The sequence below is a fragment of the Catharus ustulatus genome, chromosome 4 (assembly GCF_009819885.2).
Source record: "Catharus ustulatus isolate bCatUst1 chromosome 4, bCatUst1.pri.v2, whole genome shotgun sequence".
Lineage (NCBI taxonomy): Eukaryota > Metazoa > Chordata > Aves > Passeriformes > Turdidae > Catharus > Catharus ustulatus.
This window is the reverse complement of record NC_046224.1, coordinates 29951007-29966148: the sequence shown is the minus strand read 5'-3', so window position 1 is coordinate 29966148 and position 15142 is coordinate 29951007. Positions and strand designations below refer to the sequence as shown.

Sequence of the window (15142 nt, the reverse complement as noted above, 5' to 3'; positions counted from 1 at the left end):
ATAATTATTTTCAAAGTATTGACTTAAGTGTGTCACTGGTGACTTCATACCCATTCACCATAATTATTTAAATAGGACAAGATTTTCAGAAAGTCCTGTGTTCCCAAGTGCTCTGGAATACTTTCTTTGAGACTTCCCAATCTATTTTCCTTCTGATTGTGGAATTTGCACCCATCTATTTCACAGTGTTTAACCAGGCCTTTCTTTACCTCTAGAACTGTGCAAGCAGGGTATCTTCAACAGAGTTTTTATGGGAACATTTGTTTACAAAATATGTATTTTTCGTGCTTTAAATAATTTGAGATCTCTAAGTCAAGTCACAGGAAAGCCTTGCCTGACCATTTTGCAGCTATCAAAACACTGATAGAAAATACTAGCTACAACTTTAGACTCCTTGTTACCTACCAGCAAACCCTAAAAATATGGTTACTGTTGCATTAAGGAATTTTTGTGGAAAAAAAATCTGTGTGAAAAAAACTTAATTGGTTTCATCTGGGAGAAAGATACTAAATATAACAGACATCTGAATGTTTGCCACCTGGAAAAGCCTTTGACACAAGACTGAAAGCAATGTCCTGGTGCCTGAGTTAATTGCTTTGCTATCACTAGCAAATTTGGGGTTGTATTATTATTAAGTTCCATTTTAACATTAACTTATTTGATTACTTATACTATTTTAAGTTTAGAAATATCTGGATTTTATTTAGAAATTTTTTAAAAACCATTTCCTTCCTACTTGCCTGCATGATGACATTGGGAGAGTTATACCCCTTTTTCTAGTATCTCCTTGCATTAGCATTCCTACTCCAGCACTTTGTCTTTGGTGTACTGCCAGCAAATTAAGTTGACTCAAGTGTAGAATGGTTTTGCAAAGTTCAGCAGATGAAGCAGTGTCTGGCACTTGCCAGTGCAGTGAGTGTAGCAGCAGTGAAAGGAAGGGGTGACTCGTGCTTGGGAAGTGAAAAAGAGACTTTGAAATTGGATTGAGATGTATCTAAATGAGAAGAGAGGGTGAAATATAGGGAAGACCAGGTGATCAAAGAATGGGAGTTCAGAAATAAAAGGGGATCTGTCCTGGCTGTTTTCCCAACACTGAGTCCTGAGTCAGAACTTGGGCCAGTTCCACCTGTTGTGGATATAGGTCAACAGTTTAGTCATTTGAAGAGTTCCTGTAAGTTACCCTTTCTGTTAAAGATTGCAAGGTGTGAAGCATAGACTCATTTATGTTGGAAAAAACCTACAAAATCCAACCATTAACCTAATACTGCCTCAACCCACCACTAAACCATGCCGTAAGCAGCACATTGAATGTCTTCTAATTACCTCTAGGGATGATGACTCCACCACTTCCCTCTTCAGTCTGTTCTAATGGTTTTTGGTTAAGACATTTTTCTTAAATATCCAACTGAAGCTTCTCCTGACACTACAGATTTTGTATTTTCCACAAGACTGAGGCTGGACTAACAAAATTAAATTTCTAATAAAAATGGGTTTTGAAATGTTTTATAGCTAAAATTACATGCATCTGTGATTCATGCAGTATTTCTTTAAATAGAGTAGAACCTTAGGAACACTGGAGGAGGAGAGGGCCTCAGATGGTTGTCTGATCCAACCTTCTGTTCAAAAACAGGCTAAACCTCAAAGTTGGGTTGTGTTGCTCAAGAATTTGCCCAGTTTAGTTTTGAAAATATGCAAGGATGGACATTCCACAGCTTCTCTACTCTATACTTTTTGAAAGAATCTGGGTGTTTCCACTTTAGATAGTGAAACACACTGATTAGTTTCCTCCTTGGCTTTCTCTTTTAATGGGGTAAGCAAGCCTAGTTCCCGGCATTTCTTCTCATATGTTATGTACTTCAGACCCCAAACCATCTTAGTGGTTCTTTACTGTATGTGTTCCAGTTCTTTGGTGCTTTGTAACTGGGTGTCCAAAGCTGCAGAAAGTATCTATCCCCAGTCTGGCCTTGTGCATACTGAATAAAAGGGGATAATCGCTTCACTTGATCTATTGGTTTTGCTTTTAGACACAGTGTATGTCAACAATGTAGTACTTTATCGAATATTCTGTTCACATGACCTCTTTTTCTGTGTGCACACAGGCAGTGCCATTCCATAGCTAATAATTTAGAGGAAGGGAGGAACACAGTGAAGACATTCCATCTGTCAAAAAGGAACTGATAATAGGAACCGAAAAGTTTTAGGGCTGTGCATAAAGTTCGCACTGTTTTGTAGAATTTGAATTGTAACTTGAAGCTTATAGCGTAAGTTAAAGCTTGATGTTTATAGCATAAGTTAAAATATCACTTTATATCAACAAGTTTTTTGCACCATCATTGGTGTAAAGATCATTATTTTGTTTTCATTATTTTGAGACAAACAGGGATTGATGTTGCTGCATCTCTGTAGCCATAGATCAGATAAATTGACCTTGTTTACTTCCAGTTGCTTAATTGCACGGAAGTTCAGAATAGTAAGAAATCTCATGGAATCTAGAAGGAATGAGAAAACTGTTGTTAGTTACCAAGACATTCCTTAAAACTGGCAGTCATTCAGTGTTTATGTTTATTGCATTTTGGTTAAAGTATTTTTAATATATTTTAAAAGTTGAACACTTACAATAAAATATTTTAATTAGTAAGTTATAAATAATGATTTTTTTCTAAAAATGTATTTATTAAGGATGAGTTTATATAGTATTTATAGCACAGAATAAGTTTGACAGAATCAGAAAAAAGATTTAGGACAGCAGATTTAGCAGCTCTCCAAGACAAGACTCAGTGAATTTTCCTGTGATCTCAGTATCTCTTGTACAAAACTTTGGAGTCAATCACTTGGGAATTCTGTTCCTGTGTCTCAAGGGCAAACATGGAGAAGAATATGTCATGATTTCTTAAAATTAATTTTAAAACATTTAGATCTGGCTGTCATATTTCTGTATTGCTAGTTCAGTAGACTTCTTGGGATGGACTATTTTCCAGTTTTATGAAGTTAGAGGAATTATCCAGAATCAGAAGGGTTAGTTTCTGTTTATTCATTTTCAGAATGGAAAGTTCTTTGTTGTTTACATTTTCTTAGAATGCACATAAATGTGAAATCATAACTAATTTTAAAAATGGTGGAAATACTTTTTCACAAGAATTTCAGCTTTTGACATAATTTGCTGTATGGTTTCTGGAACTGCAGATTAAAACAAATTACTGCAGTATTTCCTTCACTGAGTCCTTAAATAGTACAGTTTAACTAATAGCATTATTTATTCCTTTAGTAGTTGATCATTGTAAGAAAAAGCAGTATGATGGACATTGCTTTTTTAACAGAGTACAGTGATTTCACGAATACAAGCCGCACGGAGTATAAGCTGCACTCCCGGTGCGTCAACAACGTTGATGTCTTTGTCAATAAAAAAGCCACACCCGAATATTAGCTGCACTTTCGTTCGTAGCGAGGATCCGTGTGCAACTTTCACAAATTTGCCAATTAGTAACAGGATCGTGGCATAGCGGGGTTTACTGGCTGGGCAGGCTCGGCCCGCTCATGGTTGTCGACGGGGCTGAGTGGCCCCGCTCGGCACCACGGCTTGTGGGGCTGCTTGGGGCTGGCTGCCGCCAGGCTCACTTGCCCCCCACTACTGTCCACACCGCTGCCGCCGCGTTTGCTTGCCCTGGCCGGCACTGCAGGCCCCCGTGCCACCGGGCTCCCCCACGCTGCTGGCCCCAGTTCTGCTGGGCTCCCCTGCGCTGCTAGCCCCGGTTCTGCTGTGCTTCCCCGCACCACCGGGCAGCCCCGCCCACCGGGCTTCTCGCTTCTGCCATGCTCCCCTGTGCAGCCGGGCTCCCTTGCACTGCTAGCCCCCGTTCTGCCGGGCTCCCCCGCCCTGCTGGCTCGGGCTCTGCCACCCGCCCCCCGCACCGCTGGCCCCGCCTCTGCCAGGCTTTCCCACCTCTGCCGGGGCTGGCCGGGCTCCAGCTTGGCTTGGGACTGCCGCGGGCTCTCACTTCCGTGTTGGCAGCTTTTAGAATATTGTTCATGTATTAGCCGCCCTGGAGTACTAGCCGCGCTTCCGGGTCTCCACCAAAATTTTGGTGAAAATGGTGCGGCTTGTATTCGTGAAATTACTGTAATCTTATTTTAAGTATTGATTAGGACATGGTTGTTACCACCCATAATCTCTGAAGGAGAAGGAAAAAGTCAGTTGCCTTTCTTAGTCCTGGTTCTAACTTTCAAAAAACTAAGGTGTGTCTATTATCTGTATAAATGGTAGAAGCTGTGTATAAATTGAAAATCATTAGGAATTTACTGTCATTACAATAAATCTAAATTGGAGAATGTTTAAATATGGAAATCATTGCACAAAGCTGTTAGTTATCATCACAAACATATTTGGTATGTATAGATATTTTATGTTCCTTTGATCTTTTATTTGTCAGTATTACAAAAATACTGTAGTATTCTAATACTATATACCCTCAAACTTCTGATAACACTAATTTTCCCATGGTGTAGCAGTCATGTGTAATTTAATTATATTGACAATATCAGTGGAAATTATTTTGTAAGCATGTTTTTAATCTAGGATTTAAAGAAATAATTAAGCACCACTATGATAATTCTTAAAATTTTAGATAAAGATTCACGAGGAATTATATGGAGGACAAAAACATCCTTGTATTTAGTTTTCTAGACTAAACATGAGCAAAGGATAATGGTATTGAAGAGACCATTCATGTTAGCAGCGTATTTACTGTTTTGAGCAAGGTGGATGGTGTCCAGAAAGAGTTCAAAGAACTTTTTGTAGGTTGAAATGAAAGGTTAATTAAAAGAAAGTAAACTGCAGAAACTAAGCTCAGTAATCCTATTCGTACTTATCTAGCACAGCTGTAGTTACAAGGAATTTCTGTAAAATGTTTTTCATCTCTAAAACCTTTTTTATTCTAAACTATTCCTGGGTAGAGTTGCTTTTCCTTATTGTTCTAGTAGTGTGATGGTCAGATATGGGATATAGTGATTTCAGGGAACTTTAGAATATAGAGAGTGCTTGCATTATATCTATTGTAGTAAATATTCTGGTTCTTTTATATTTTACTTGTTTGTATAGATTCTGAATGAATAGAGCTATTCTCATCACTGCTATTGATAATGTTCTCAAGCTTAAGTTTTGCTTCTATAACTGCTGATTTTAAGGTATTCCAAATTTTAAAAATTTCTGTTTAGTTCAAATTCCAAATTAATCTGTTTCTTAGTTGGAGTGAAGGTCATTTTGCTTCCAGGAAGTGCTGAATGGACTTATTGAGATTCAGTGGATCACAGTCTCATTGTCTGAATGCTTCTCAGGCTTACTGTCATTTACACTGCTTCTTATTAGTCCTGAAGTATTTCATCCCAGCCTCAAAAACTACACTTCTAACACGTTGCTAGCAAAAGATGTCTCTCCTCAATTCCAGAGTAGCATTTGTTCCTAGTAGTATTGGCCTGAATTGTGATCTTCAGACAAGGTAAAGAAGCCTCATATCCCCAGGGCTGGTTCTCACAGGACCTTGAATCATCCTAATACCTGCTGAAAGGACAATACAGAAGAACTTTAGCCACCAAGGAGGTCTTTCAAATGCTTTGATCACAGCAGCTGTTATAGTTGATGGTGGAACCAACAAGAAATGGTGTTTTGCTGGACCTGGTGATTATGAAGAATAAAGAACTGGTCAGGAATATGAAAGTTAAAGAAAGCTTTGGCTATAGTGACTGTGAGAGGATGGAGGTCAGGATCCTAAGAGAAGGAGGCAGGGAATAAAAGCAGGACTAGAACACTGCTTTTTAGGAGAGCTAGCTGATAGTTAGTAATCACTCCCTCCAAATTCAGCAAAGGGCCACCCCAATAATTTGCAAATCAAGCAAAGATGGTAGGAAGAGACGAGCAAGTATGTCCTAACTAAACTCCAGCATAAAAAGGAAGTGTACAAAAGGTGTAGGAGGGGCAAGAGACCCAGAAGTATGGATGTCCTGTCCAGTCTTGCAGAGGTGGGGCTAGGAAAACAAAAGCTGGCCTGCAGAGGGATATAAAGGGCAACAACAAAAGATTCTAAAAGTACATGAACAGCAAAAAGACTAGGGAAAGTGTGGGCCTGCTACTGACTGGGCAAGAGAGCTTGTGACGATTTATTTGGAGAAGTCCAAGATGCTTAATGCTGCCTTTGTCTCAGTCTATACCAGGAAAAATGGCTAAATGGCTTTCAAGAATCTCAGGCTCCTGCAGCTAGAGTGAAAGTCTGGTCCAAGGAGGACTTGTACTTGGTAGGAGAAGAACCAGGAGAAGAAGGTTAGGGAACAGTTAAATGAACTGGTCCCACATGAGTTCATAAGATTTGATGACTTGCACCTGTGAGTGAGTGCTGATGGCCTGGCTGACACCATTGTGAGGTGACTTGATTATTTTGAAATGATCGTGGCTATTGGGAAAGCAGATACCATTCATGTCTTCAGGAACAGCAAGAAGAAAGCTTTGGGAAACTTCAGGCTTGTTGACTTCAGCCCCAATCCCTTAGGAGAGGGTAGAGGAAATCCTCCAGAAAAGGCCCTTATAAAGTCACAAAGGATAAAAAAGTGATCAGGAGTAGTCACCGTGGATTTACAAAGTAGTTTATGCACAATTGACCAACCCTGCCATTGGTCAATTGCCTTCTGCAATTGGTAGATAAGTAGAAAGCATTGGATGCCACAACTTTGTAAAGCCTTTGATACTTACCTCCCATAATACCATAGACAAGTTGACAAAGTGTAGGTTGGGTAGATAGACAGTGAGGTGGATACAAGCTAGCTGAATGATTAGGCCCAAGTTGGGATTGGTGTCACAAAGACAAGTTGTAAGCAAGACACTAGAGTTGTACTTAGGATCCATACTGGGGCAAATTCTATTTAATGTCTTCATTAATGATCTGGATGATTGGACAGAGTATACCTGCAAGAATTCCATGGATGATACAAACATGGGAGGAATGACTGGTACTGAATGGTTGGGTCACCACACAAAGGGACCTCGACAGACTGAAGAATTCTCATGAAGTTCAAAAAGGCAAAAGGCAGAGCCCTGCATATGCAGAGGAACAGCCTCATCACACTGAGTTGTAAAGCAGCTTGGCAGAGAAGGACTTTGGGGTGCTGGTGGACAACGAGCTCAACACGAGCAATGCCCGCTTGCAGTAAAAAGGGCCAACAGCATCCTGGGCTGCATCAATAGCGGTGCTGCCAGTGGTCATGGGGGATGGTCCTTCCTCTCTATGCTGCTGAGGCCACATCTGGGGTGCTGTCTCTAGTTTCCCAGTATGAGAGGGACACAAGTCTATTGCAGTTAGTCCAGTTCAGGCCACAAAGATGATTAAGGGACTCTACTGTAAGGAGAAACTTGAGTCAGCTGAGACTATTCAGCCAGGAGAAGGAAAGGCTAGGGGAGAGGATTTTACATATGTGTACCAGTCAAGAATGGGAGGGAAGGAAGATGAGGAAGCTGTAGTCTTCCCAGTAGTGCCCATTGATAGGACAAGAGACAATGGTGTAACTGAAAAGTTAGGAAATTTCATCTGAACACAGGAAAAATATTTTACTGTGAAGGTGGTCAAAGACTGGAACAGGTTGCCTACAGGGGTTTTGAAGTCTCCTTTTGTGGAGATACTCAAAACCCAACTGGGCATGGCCTTGGGCAGCATGCTGTAGCTGACCCTGCTTGACCAGGGGGGCTGGACCAGATGAGATTAATAAGTTTTTTCCAACCTAAATGACTTTCCAACTCTTAAATCAAGACTGTAGCATCCTGTGTAATGACTGTGCATACAAAGTAAGCTTTGGCCAAGCTTAGCTCTTGTGATTTTTCTTTTTTAATTTGTTTTGGAATCTGCAGGTAGTGATTTGCATTTTGTTACAGAAAATTTCCTTGTAATATCACTAATAAGCATTTCAAGGGGCAGATTTTTGATTAAGAAATTGTCAAGATGCATAGCTGTCTTACTGAAAAGGTCTTTAAGAAATGAAGTCATAACTTATCTAGATATTCCAGTGAATGCTGCTGTTTCAGCCTACCACTTCTATATATTGCAGCAGAACCGAGCACAGCCCCAGCAGCTGCTCTGATAGTGCCAGGGAGGCTAAGCTAGGCATCTGCTGCATTGCACAAACAGATTTAATTTAATTTCACAAATTTTTGCTCATGGAAATTAATGCTTATTGGTTTTAATTGGTTTTATATATTAGGGCTATGCTAATTTAATTTATAGCTGCATTTTCTTTTGTGATTGTATGTTATGTATAGTACCAATATTTGTATTTCTTCTTAATTTACAGGATGGAGGTCTGCTCCTAAATAATCCTTCTGCGCTGGCAGTTCATGAGTGCAAGTGTCTCTGGCCAAATGTTCCATTGCAGTGTCTGATTTCGCTGGGCACTGGTCGATATGAAAGCGAGGTAAAGACCAATGTCACACACACCAGTCTGAAAGCCAAACTGACGAATGTTATCAACAGTGCAACTGATACAGAAGGTTGGTGTCTTAAGATACACTTGTACTGGGACTGTCAACAATTTTATTTATGTTTCTTAGAATTATAGTTCTAATTCAGAGAACGATCTTCAACCTTTTGTCTTTTCCCTTCTTCTCTCTACCCGCCCCATGAAACTAATTAAAACATGTTTCTTTGTAACTTACTGTGTATAGTTTTAGTACCAGTATTATGTGTTTTCTGGAGGATAAATCTTTTTACTTGAGCTTTTGCATAAAAGGCATATTCAGGAATTCATTTTAAAATTGTATTTTTTAATATTTTATTTGTTTTTCCCATAACACAGAAATGCATAGTAATGCTATAGTTAATACAGAGCACTGATTTTCAACGTCTTCAGAAATAGTATTTGATTTCTGATATTTTTTTCATATGCTTTTATACCAGTACTTTTCCAAGGACTATACTGTATCTGCCAGTGCTGATGACTTCCATTGCTGTCAGGAAGAGCCAATCTGTTTTCTAAAATAAATTCAGTTCCTAGATGGGAGTACACTGGAATTCTGTCACTAGCAGTTTACATCTGTTTTATTTTTATAAACAGGAAATATTGGTACACAGATAATTTCCCTCTCCCATTGCAAAGGAAACTGATACTGCAGAAAGCCAGGGAACATGAAATGCTCTTATGGTCTAGATCCCTTGCTGTATAGCCTCTGTCAGCTGACTGTCACTAGTAGGAAAAAGCTAGATTGTGGATTGCCTTTTGGCTTTTGCACAGCTGTGGAAAGGCAGTGCTGTCCACTTTCTGTCAGAAAGTTTCATTGCAGCTGAAAAATGACGCAAGATTTGAAGGGAAGAGGAAGAAAGGAAAGTTCATTGTGGAGACCAAATGAAAAGAAGTTGAAAGAGAGGAGAGTAGATTTGAGCAAATGGAAACTTGTATTACAAAGGAAAAAAGGGAAAGTATTAAATAGGGCAAGAAAGATTGGATGTAGTGAGACAGGAACAGACATAGCTGAGTAATTTGCAGGAGGAGAGGCCAAGCCAAGAGGATTTCAGATTTGCAAGAATCTTTTTCTCTTATCTTATCCATGATCTTTTTTTATTTCAAAATTTTATATATGACAATAAGTATTTAAAAGAATGGAAGAACATGGTAAGAATACAAAGAGGATAGAATGAATGCTGAAGGAAGTGATAGAAATGGAATTTTAAGTGAGCCAACAAAAAGATCTAAAGGAGAGAGAAACAGGTTATAAAAAAAGAACATAAAAATGCATTAATTGTTTTTTATTTTACTAGTTAACTGAAGTTAACTTGAATATTTTAAATTAAATGCATGTTAAATTCAAGCCTCAAATCTGTAGTGATATATTAGAAAAATTAATTGTTGTAGACAAAGTAAAGCTTTAATCCTACATATTTTTACTTTGAGATAGCAGAAGAACATATCTGTTGTTTTCATTATACCTACTTCTATTAGTACCAAATATCAAAAATCCCGGTGTCCTGAAATGGGAATATGCAAGTTAAATTCCTGCTCTTCAGGATATGCTCTTACTTGTTAAGGAATGGAATGTAATTAAAAATCTAGGTAGTTGCAAAGCTTACTTAATTGTCATACCAGTGAAGTTGTCTTGGAATAAAAGATTAAGCTTTTCCAGAGTAAACAGAGCTACACGGTCTTTTAGAAGTCTTCTAATGAGAAAGGGGTTTTGATGAGGCAGTGGTAGAAAAATGTTTACTCAGCAAAGCAGCACATATTTACTCTTACCATGTCTTTCCAGACCAGTTGTTGTTCAGATCACTTGCAGGATTGTTAAGACTCTCTCATGTGAATGTGTTTTCTTCATTTGTTTTCAATACAGAAGTTCACACCATGCTGGATGCACTGTTACCGCCAGATACTTATTTCAGATTTAACCCTCTAATGAATGAAGACATACCTCTAGATGAAAGCCGTAAAGAGAAACTCAGTCAGCTGCAGACGGATGGAATTCGTTATTTAGAAAGAAATGAAGAAAAACTGAGAAAAGCTGCAAAAATATTAACACAAGAAAAATCAGCTTTGCAGAGGCTTCAGGACTGGATAAGATTAAAGGCTGACATGTATGAAGGCTTGCCGTTTCTTTCCAAATTGTGAATCAGTAATGCATGAAAGATAAATGTAAATCTTGTTCCAGAAAATCCATTTGGTACTGTAAAGGAAGAACATTGATTCCGGGTAAATAACCTGTTTGGAAAGCTACCAGAATTCTGGAGGAAGCCATTGAGGATGGCTGTTTTGTGTACACTTGGTACAGGGTTTTGGAATCTTACTGTTGCTCTACTTTAATATCAGAAAGTCGGTAAAAATGAAAATTATGGAAACAATTGTGCAATGCATTTTTGGATGTATGTGCTGTGATTACAGTGGCCGAAAACCTTTATTTATCAACTACCAGGCTTATTAAAAGTCAACAAAAAAAATTAAATCCTCAATCACTTAAGTGTAGGCTATATACCTGTTAGGCTCTTATGTAGGCAGTGAATTTAATAGAAATGTAATGTTCTTGCAAAAAACTCTGCCTGTGTTAATTGCACTTTTACATCTGAAAGGTAACATTTAAATTTGTTTTTTTATTTTAGTGGATTTTGTACATAACAGTATTGAGTAAAATGTTTGGATGACTATAAATGGCCTATTAAATTATCAACATTAACTGGTATTTTTAGAACTTTCTGCTTATTGCTTTTATGGGAATAACTTCAGATTGATTAATTCATTATTTGAAAGTAATCCCAAGCCCCAAAACTTCACTTGAGCAGCTATTCCAGTTAGAGGATAAAGGAAATAAAATATTGAAGGAGTTCATATGAATGAGAAAGTTTATTGGAGAAACTTCAGTTTTGAGTGCCAGATTTAAGGTATAGTTCTAGTGAAGAAGAAAATTAGAAGTTACTACATCAAATTATATTAATTTCCTTTTTGTCTTCCAACTTTCATATATGCATTCTCCTGAAATTTATGTCAGGGCTGTGAAGTTAATGTTTAGAACTTACTCTAGTCCTATTGCCTATTCCTTTGGGCATACTTCCTGCATATGCCATGAGGGATGTCAAGAACTGTGACAACCCAGCATGTCAAACAGCATTTTCAACAACAGGAAGGTACGTGGGAGTTCTTCAAAACAGTGCCATGAAATTTGAGGTAGACACAGCTGCTGTCACATGTTGGCACGTACCTGTTAATAAGATTGTTTGCCAAGTGCTTGGGTGAATGTTTGTCTTGCAGTAGACAGTTACAGTGCATGAGAATATCGACTAGATAAAAGATGAGTTCTATGTAGTAGCTAAAACATTCAATTTCACCAAAATCAATGCATTTGCCACTTGGCTGTTTGGAACTAATCACCTAAAAATAACATTTATTATGATAGTCACCTTCTGTATTTGTTTTGAAACATTGAAAATGTTATTAGGCTGCAGTTCAGAAAGGAACTATGAGGCAGACAGCTGAGATCCTTGGAGGTGCTACATAATATTCTTGACTGTGCAAGAAAACATTTAATTGGGATGTTATTTTTGGGGTTTTTTTAATCTGATATATTTTAAATTTTGACCTGTCTCATTTTACTCAGATATTCACCTTTTTCATCCTCCATTCTCTCCCTTGTGTTTGCCATACAAGGCAGAGATTTATGATCATAATCCAGCTTTCATTTATTCAGCTTCCCTTTTGCATTCCAATTACTAAGAACTGAATGGAAGAATAATGAGATCAAACCTTTCCCATAGGTGTGAGATGATTTAAGCCTATAAAAAAGAAATGTCAACATTGTACTAAGTACCTCTATCAGAATAGAGTTAAATTGTGTTGCTGGCACCCTAAGTCAAAACAGACAGTATCAGGTGGTCTCATGTAACAACACACATTGCACACCTCTCTGGCAAAGAGCAAAATCACAGCATCATCCATGAGATATCAAAGGCATTATTCTGAATTCATAAGTTTCCAGGCACAGTTTTTTGGGGCAAGTATTATCTGAGGAAACATGTACCTTTAGTGAACAAAGTGATAATGTTTCCATTTATTTTTTTTTATATAAGTAAAACTTTGTGTTCTGAGGATTTTATTTGAAATAGAGTAAGATCTGGATTCGTGACGGTACTGTTTTTGCTGGAAGCTGCTGTCTTATTTTCATTCACCCCTTTTCCCCTTCATCTTTATTGCTATAACAATATTTTTCTTAAGTGTGGCTTTTAAAAGTACATATGGAATTGAGTTGAGCTGGAGAGTAATTAATTCAGACTGTTTTAGTCCTCTGTACATAAATTCACTGGGTGCTTTTATTCAGTGCCTTCAGATTAACTCTTTGATTCTTGATGTTGCAAGTGCTACACTGTCTATCAGACACTAATGAGGAGTTTGTTTTCCTCTCTAAACCATTTTAAAATGTGGAGATGCAATAGATGTTTCACTTGAGCTGTAATTAGTTTTTAATTACTTCCAAAAAAAAATAGCAATTTGCCAGGAATCCTAACTACTATGAATGTGTTCCTACAGCATTCTATTTTAAAGTAAAATTATTTTCAGGAAGTTTGAGGCATTGGCTGTGGAATACTGCATGATACTTTAACAGCAGAAAATGGAATAAGAATTGTAGTGGAATGAGATCTCATTTTTAAATTAAAATTCAGGATTTTATTGATAGGGAGCAAGGGAATTAGCACTGTGTCAAATACAAGCAGGTTTTAACTAATTGTGATGGACTGAAGAAAGTGATAATTTCCTTCACAGATGAATCTAGGAGTGATCGTGAATATTTTGAACAATATGATTTCAGTGCACCATGGACTTGAGAAGAGAATAGACTAGAATGAAAAAAAGTGCCTCTGAAGAACAAAAATGTTAACAATGGGAAAAGGAATACTCTACTGCAGAACATCATGTTAAAGGAATCCTGCTTTGAAAAAGTAACCCTGGGAATGCTGTGGGGCTAAAAACTGTTCTTTTAAAAAACTGAAATTGACTCAGCAGTCACAGCTACTAAAATAACTATATCACTGCACCAGAGAATTTCCCTGGCCAGCAAGGAAAATGGGAGCAAACTTGAAAAAATTAGATTGAATTTTGAATCTAGAATAAGCAATCACAAGAAAAGAGTAGATAAGCATTCTAGGTAACTTGTGCGTTCAGAGGTGACTAGAAGGTTTGTCTGACCAGATGAGAGTTACCACTTGAAAATGTGCCTGTATCCTGGAAATAAAATCAGGAACTTTATTGGTGTCCCTGCCCACAACAATGGGGTTGGAGCTAGATAATCTTTAAGGTCTCTTCTTACCCAAGCCTTTCTGTGGTTCTCTGATGAGTTTAGGCTTTAGTTGAGAAAGATGTCAAATTTGCAAAATCAGCAAAATTACTTTGCTCTTACTTTGAAAGGCAGAAAGAAAGAGCCCAGACTAGGAAATGGAAAGGAATATGCATAAAATAATCTCCCTTTATGCAATGTCAGAAAAAAGGCCTAAGAGCCTAAGCCGTAAGAGCCTCTTAGGTTTTCTTAGATGACCTCTTAGGTCACCTCTTAGTTTCTAATTATCTATGCAGAAGGAGATGTTAATTGAAGGAGGTTTCATTACCAAAGGAAAGAAAATAAAACTTCTAAATGTTGAGGTGTGATCACTTTAAGATGCTTTCTGTCAGTGTCCATTCCAGCAGTGAAGATACTGATTCTATTGCACAAGCTGCAGGCAGCCACAGTTGACTATAATTATAGTTTTGGTCAGTGCTATTAGAGAAAGAGATATTCAGACTAAAACAGATGCAAAGAAGGGCTGCCAAAGGGAAGATTAGGAGAGTGTGGTTTGTTTGATTCAACAAAACAAAGGCTAGAAGGAGGCAACCTGTTGCTGTTTAAAAATACTTCAAGAAGGAAAAGATAGTAGGCGAAGGGACAACACTTGCATAATACCAGAAGTGCTGAAACTTAAAAAGTCAATTTAACTGGAAAGTAAAAGGTGTTAAACCCCTGAGGAGCAAGGTTACAGAATGGCTAAACGTAATTAAAAGAGCAAAATAAACTGATTTATTGTAAAATTTAGAAATTGACCTTCTTGAAGGGGGTTCTGTAATGCCTTGTGCCTACCAGTCTCCATGGCCAACTGAATCCCTTTAACCTGTGAGGCAGGTGAGAACTCGTTAATCCCTCATATATAGCAGAATCCATAGGAAATGTCTAGCAGCTTCTTCTCTTTAGTTCTAATAGCTAGGGATTGTCTTGTCTTTGATCCATTACTTATATTTCATTTATTCTGCTTTTCCTGCTGAACTGGTAAAGGGAGCTGATACAGGCTGAAGTAATGCAAGACACATGAGAGGTGAATGAAAAATCTGGTATGTGCTTATTATTTATTGGTCACATTAATTTTTCATCAGAGATTAATTATATTTTGCTGGGTCAACAGATAGTGCTGGTTTTCTTCCATTACAAGATTGTTCTCAAAATGACAAGTATTATATACAAACATAATCTTTTGCAGGGGGGGATGTGTTAAGGCCTCCTCTTTCAGCCTAAGGACTGCACCCCAGGCCAGCTGTGATAGAAACCCATAGGTTTTTACATTCAACTACATAAGGCAAGACAGAAAACCCAGTTGTTTGTGTTTGTTCACCCCATTGC

General features: G+C 38.0%; 1 protein-coding gene across 2 annotated transcripts in view; it reads left to right on the top strand.

The window, feature by feature from the left end:
• The window catches only part of PNPLA8 (patatin like phospholipase domain containing 8), a 37421-nt gene extending 26230 nt beyond the window's left edge, over positions 1-11191 (top strand). For both annotated transcript variants that reach the window (XM_033057184.2, XM_033057185.2), the window contains exons 9-10: positions 8326-8521; positions 10352-11191. In XM_033057184.2, the coding sequence (XP_032913075.1) occupies positions 8326-8521; positions 10352-10626 (471 nt within the window). In that variant the 3' untranslated portion in view covers positions 10627-11191. The remainder of the gene's footprint in view (positions 1-8325; positions 8522-10351) is intronic.
• Positions 11192-15142: the final 3951 nt, after the last annotated feature.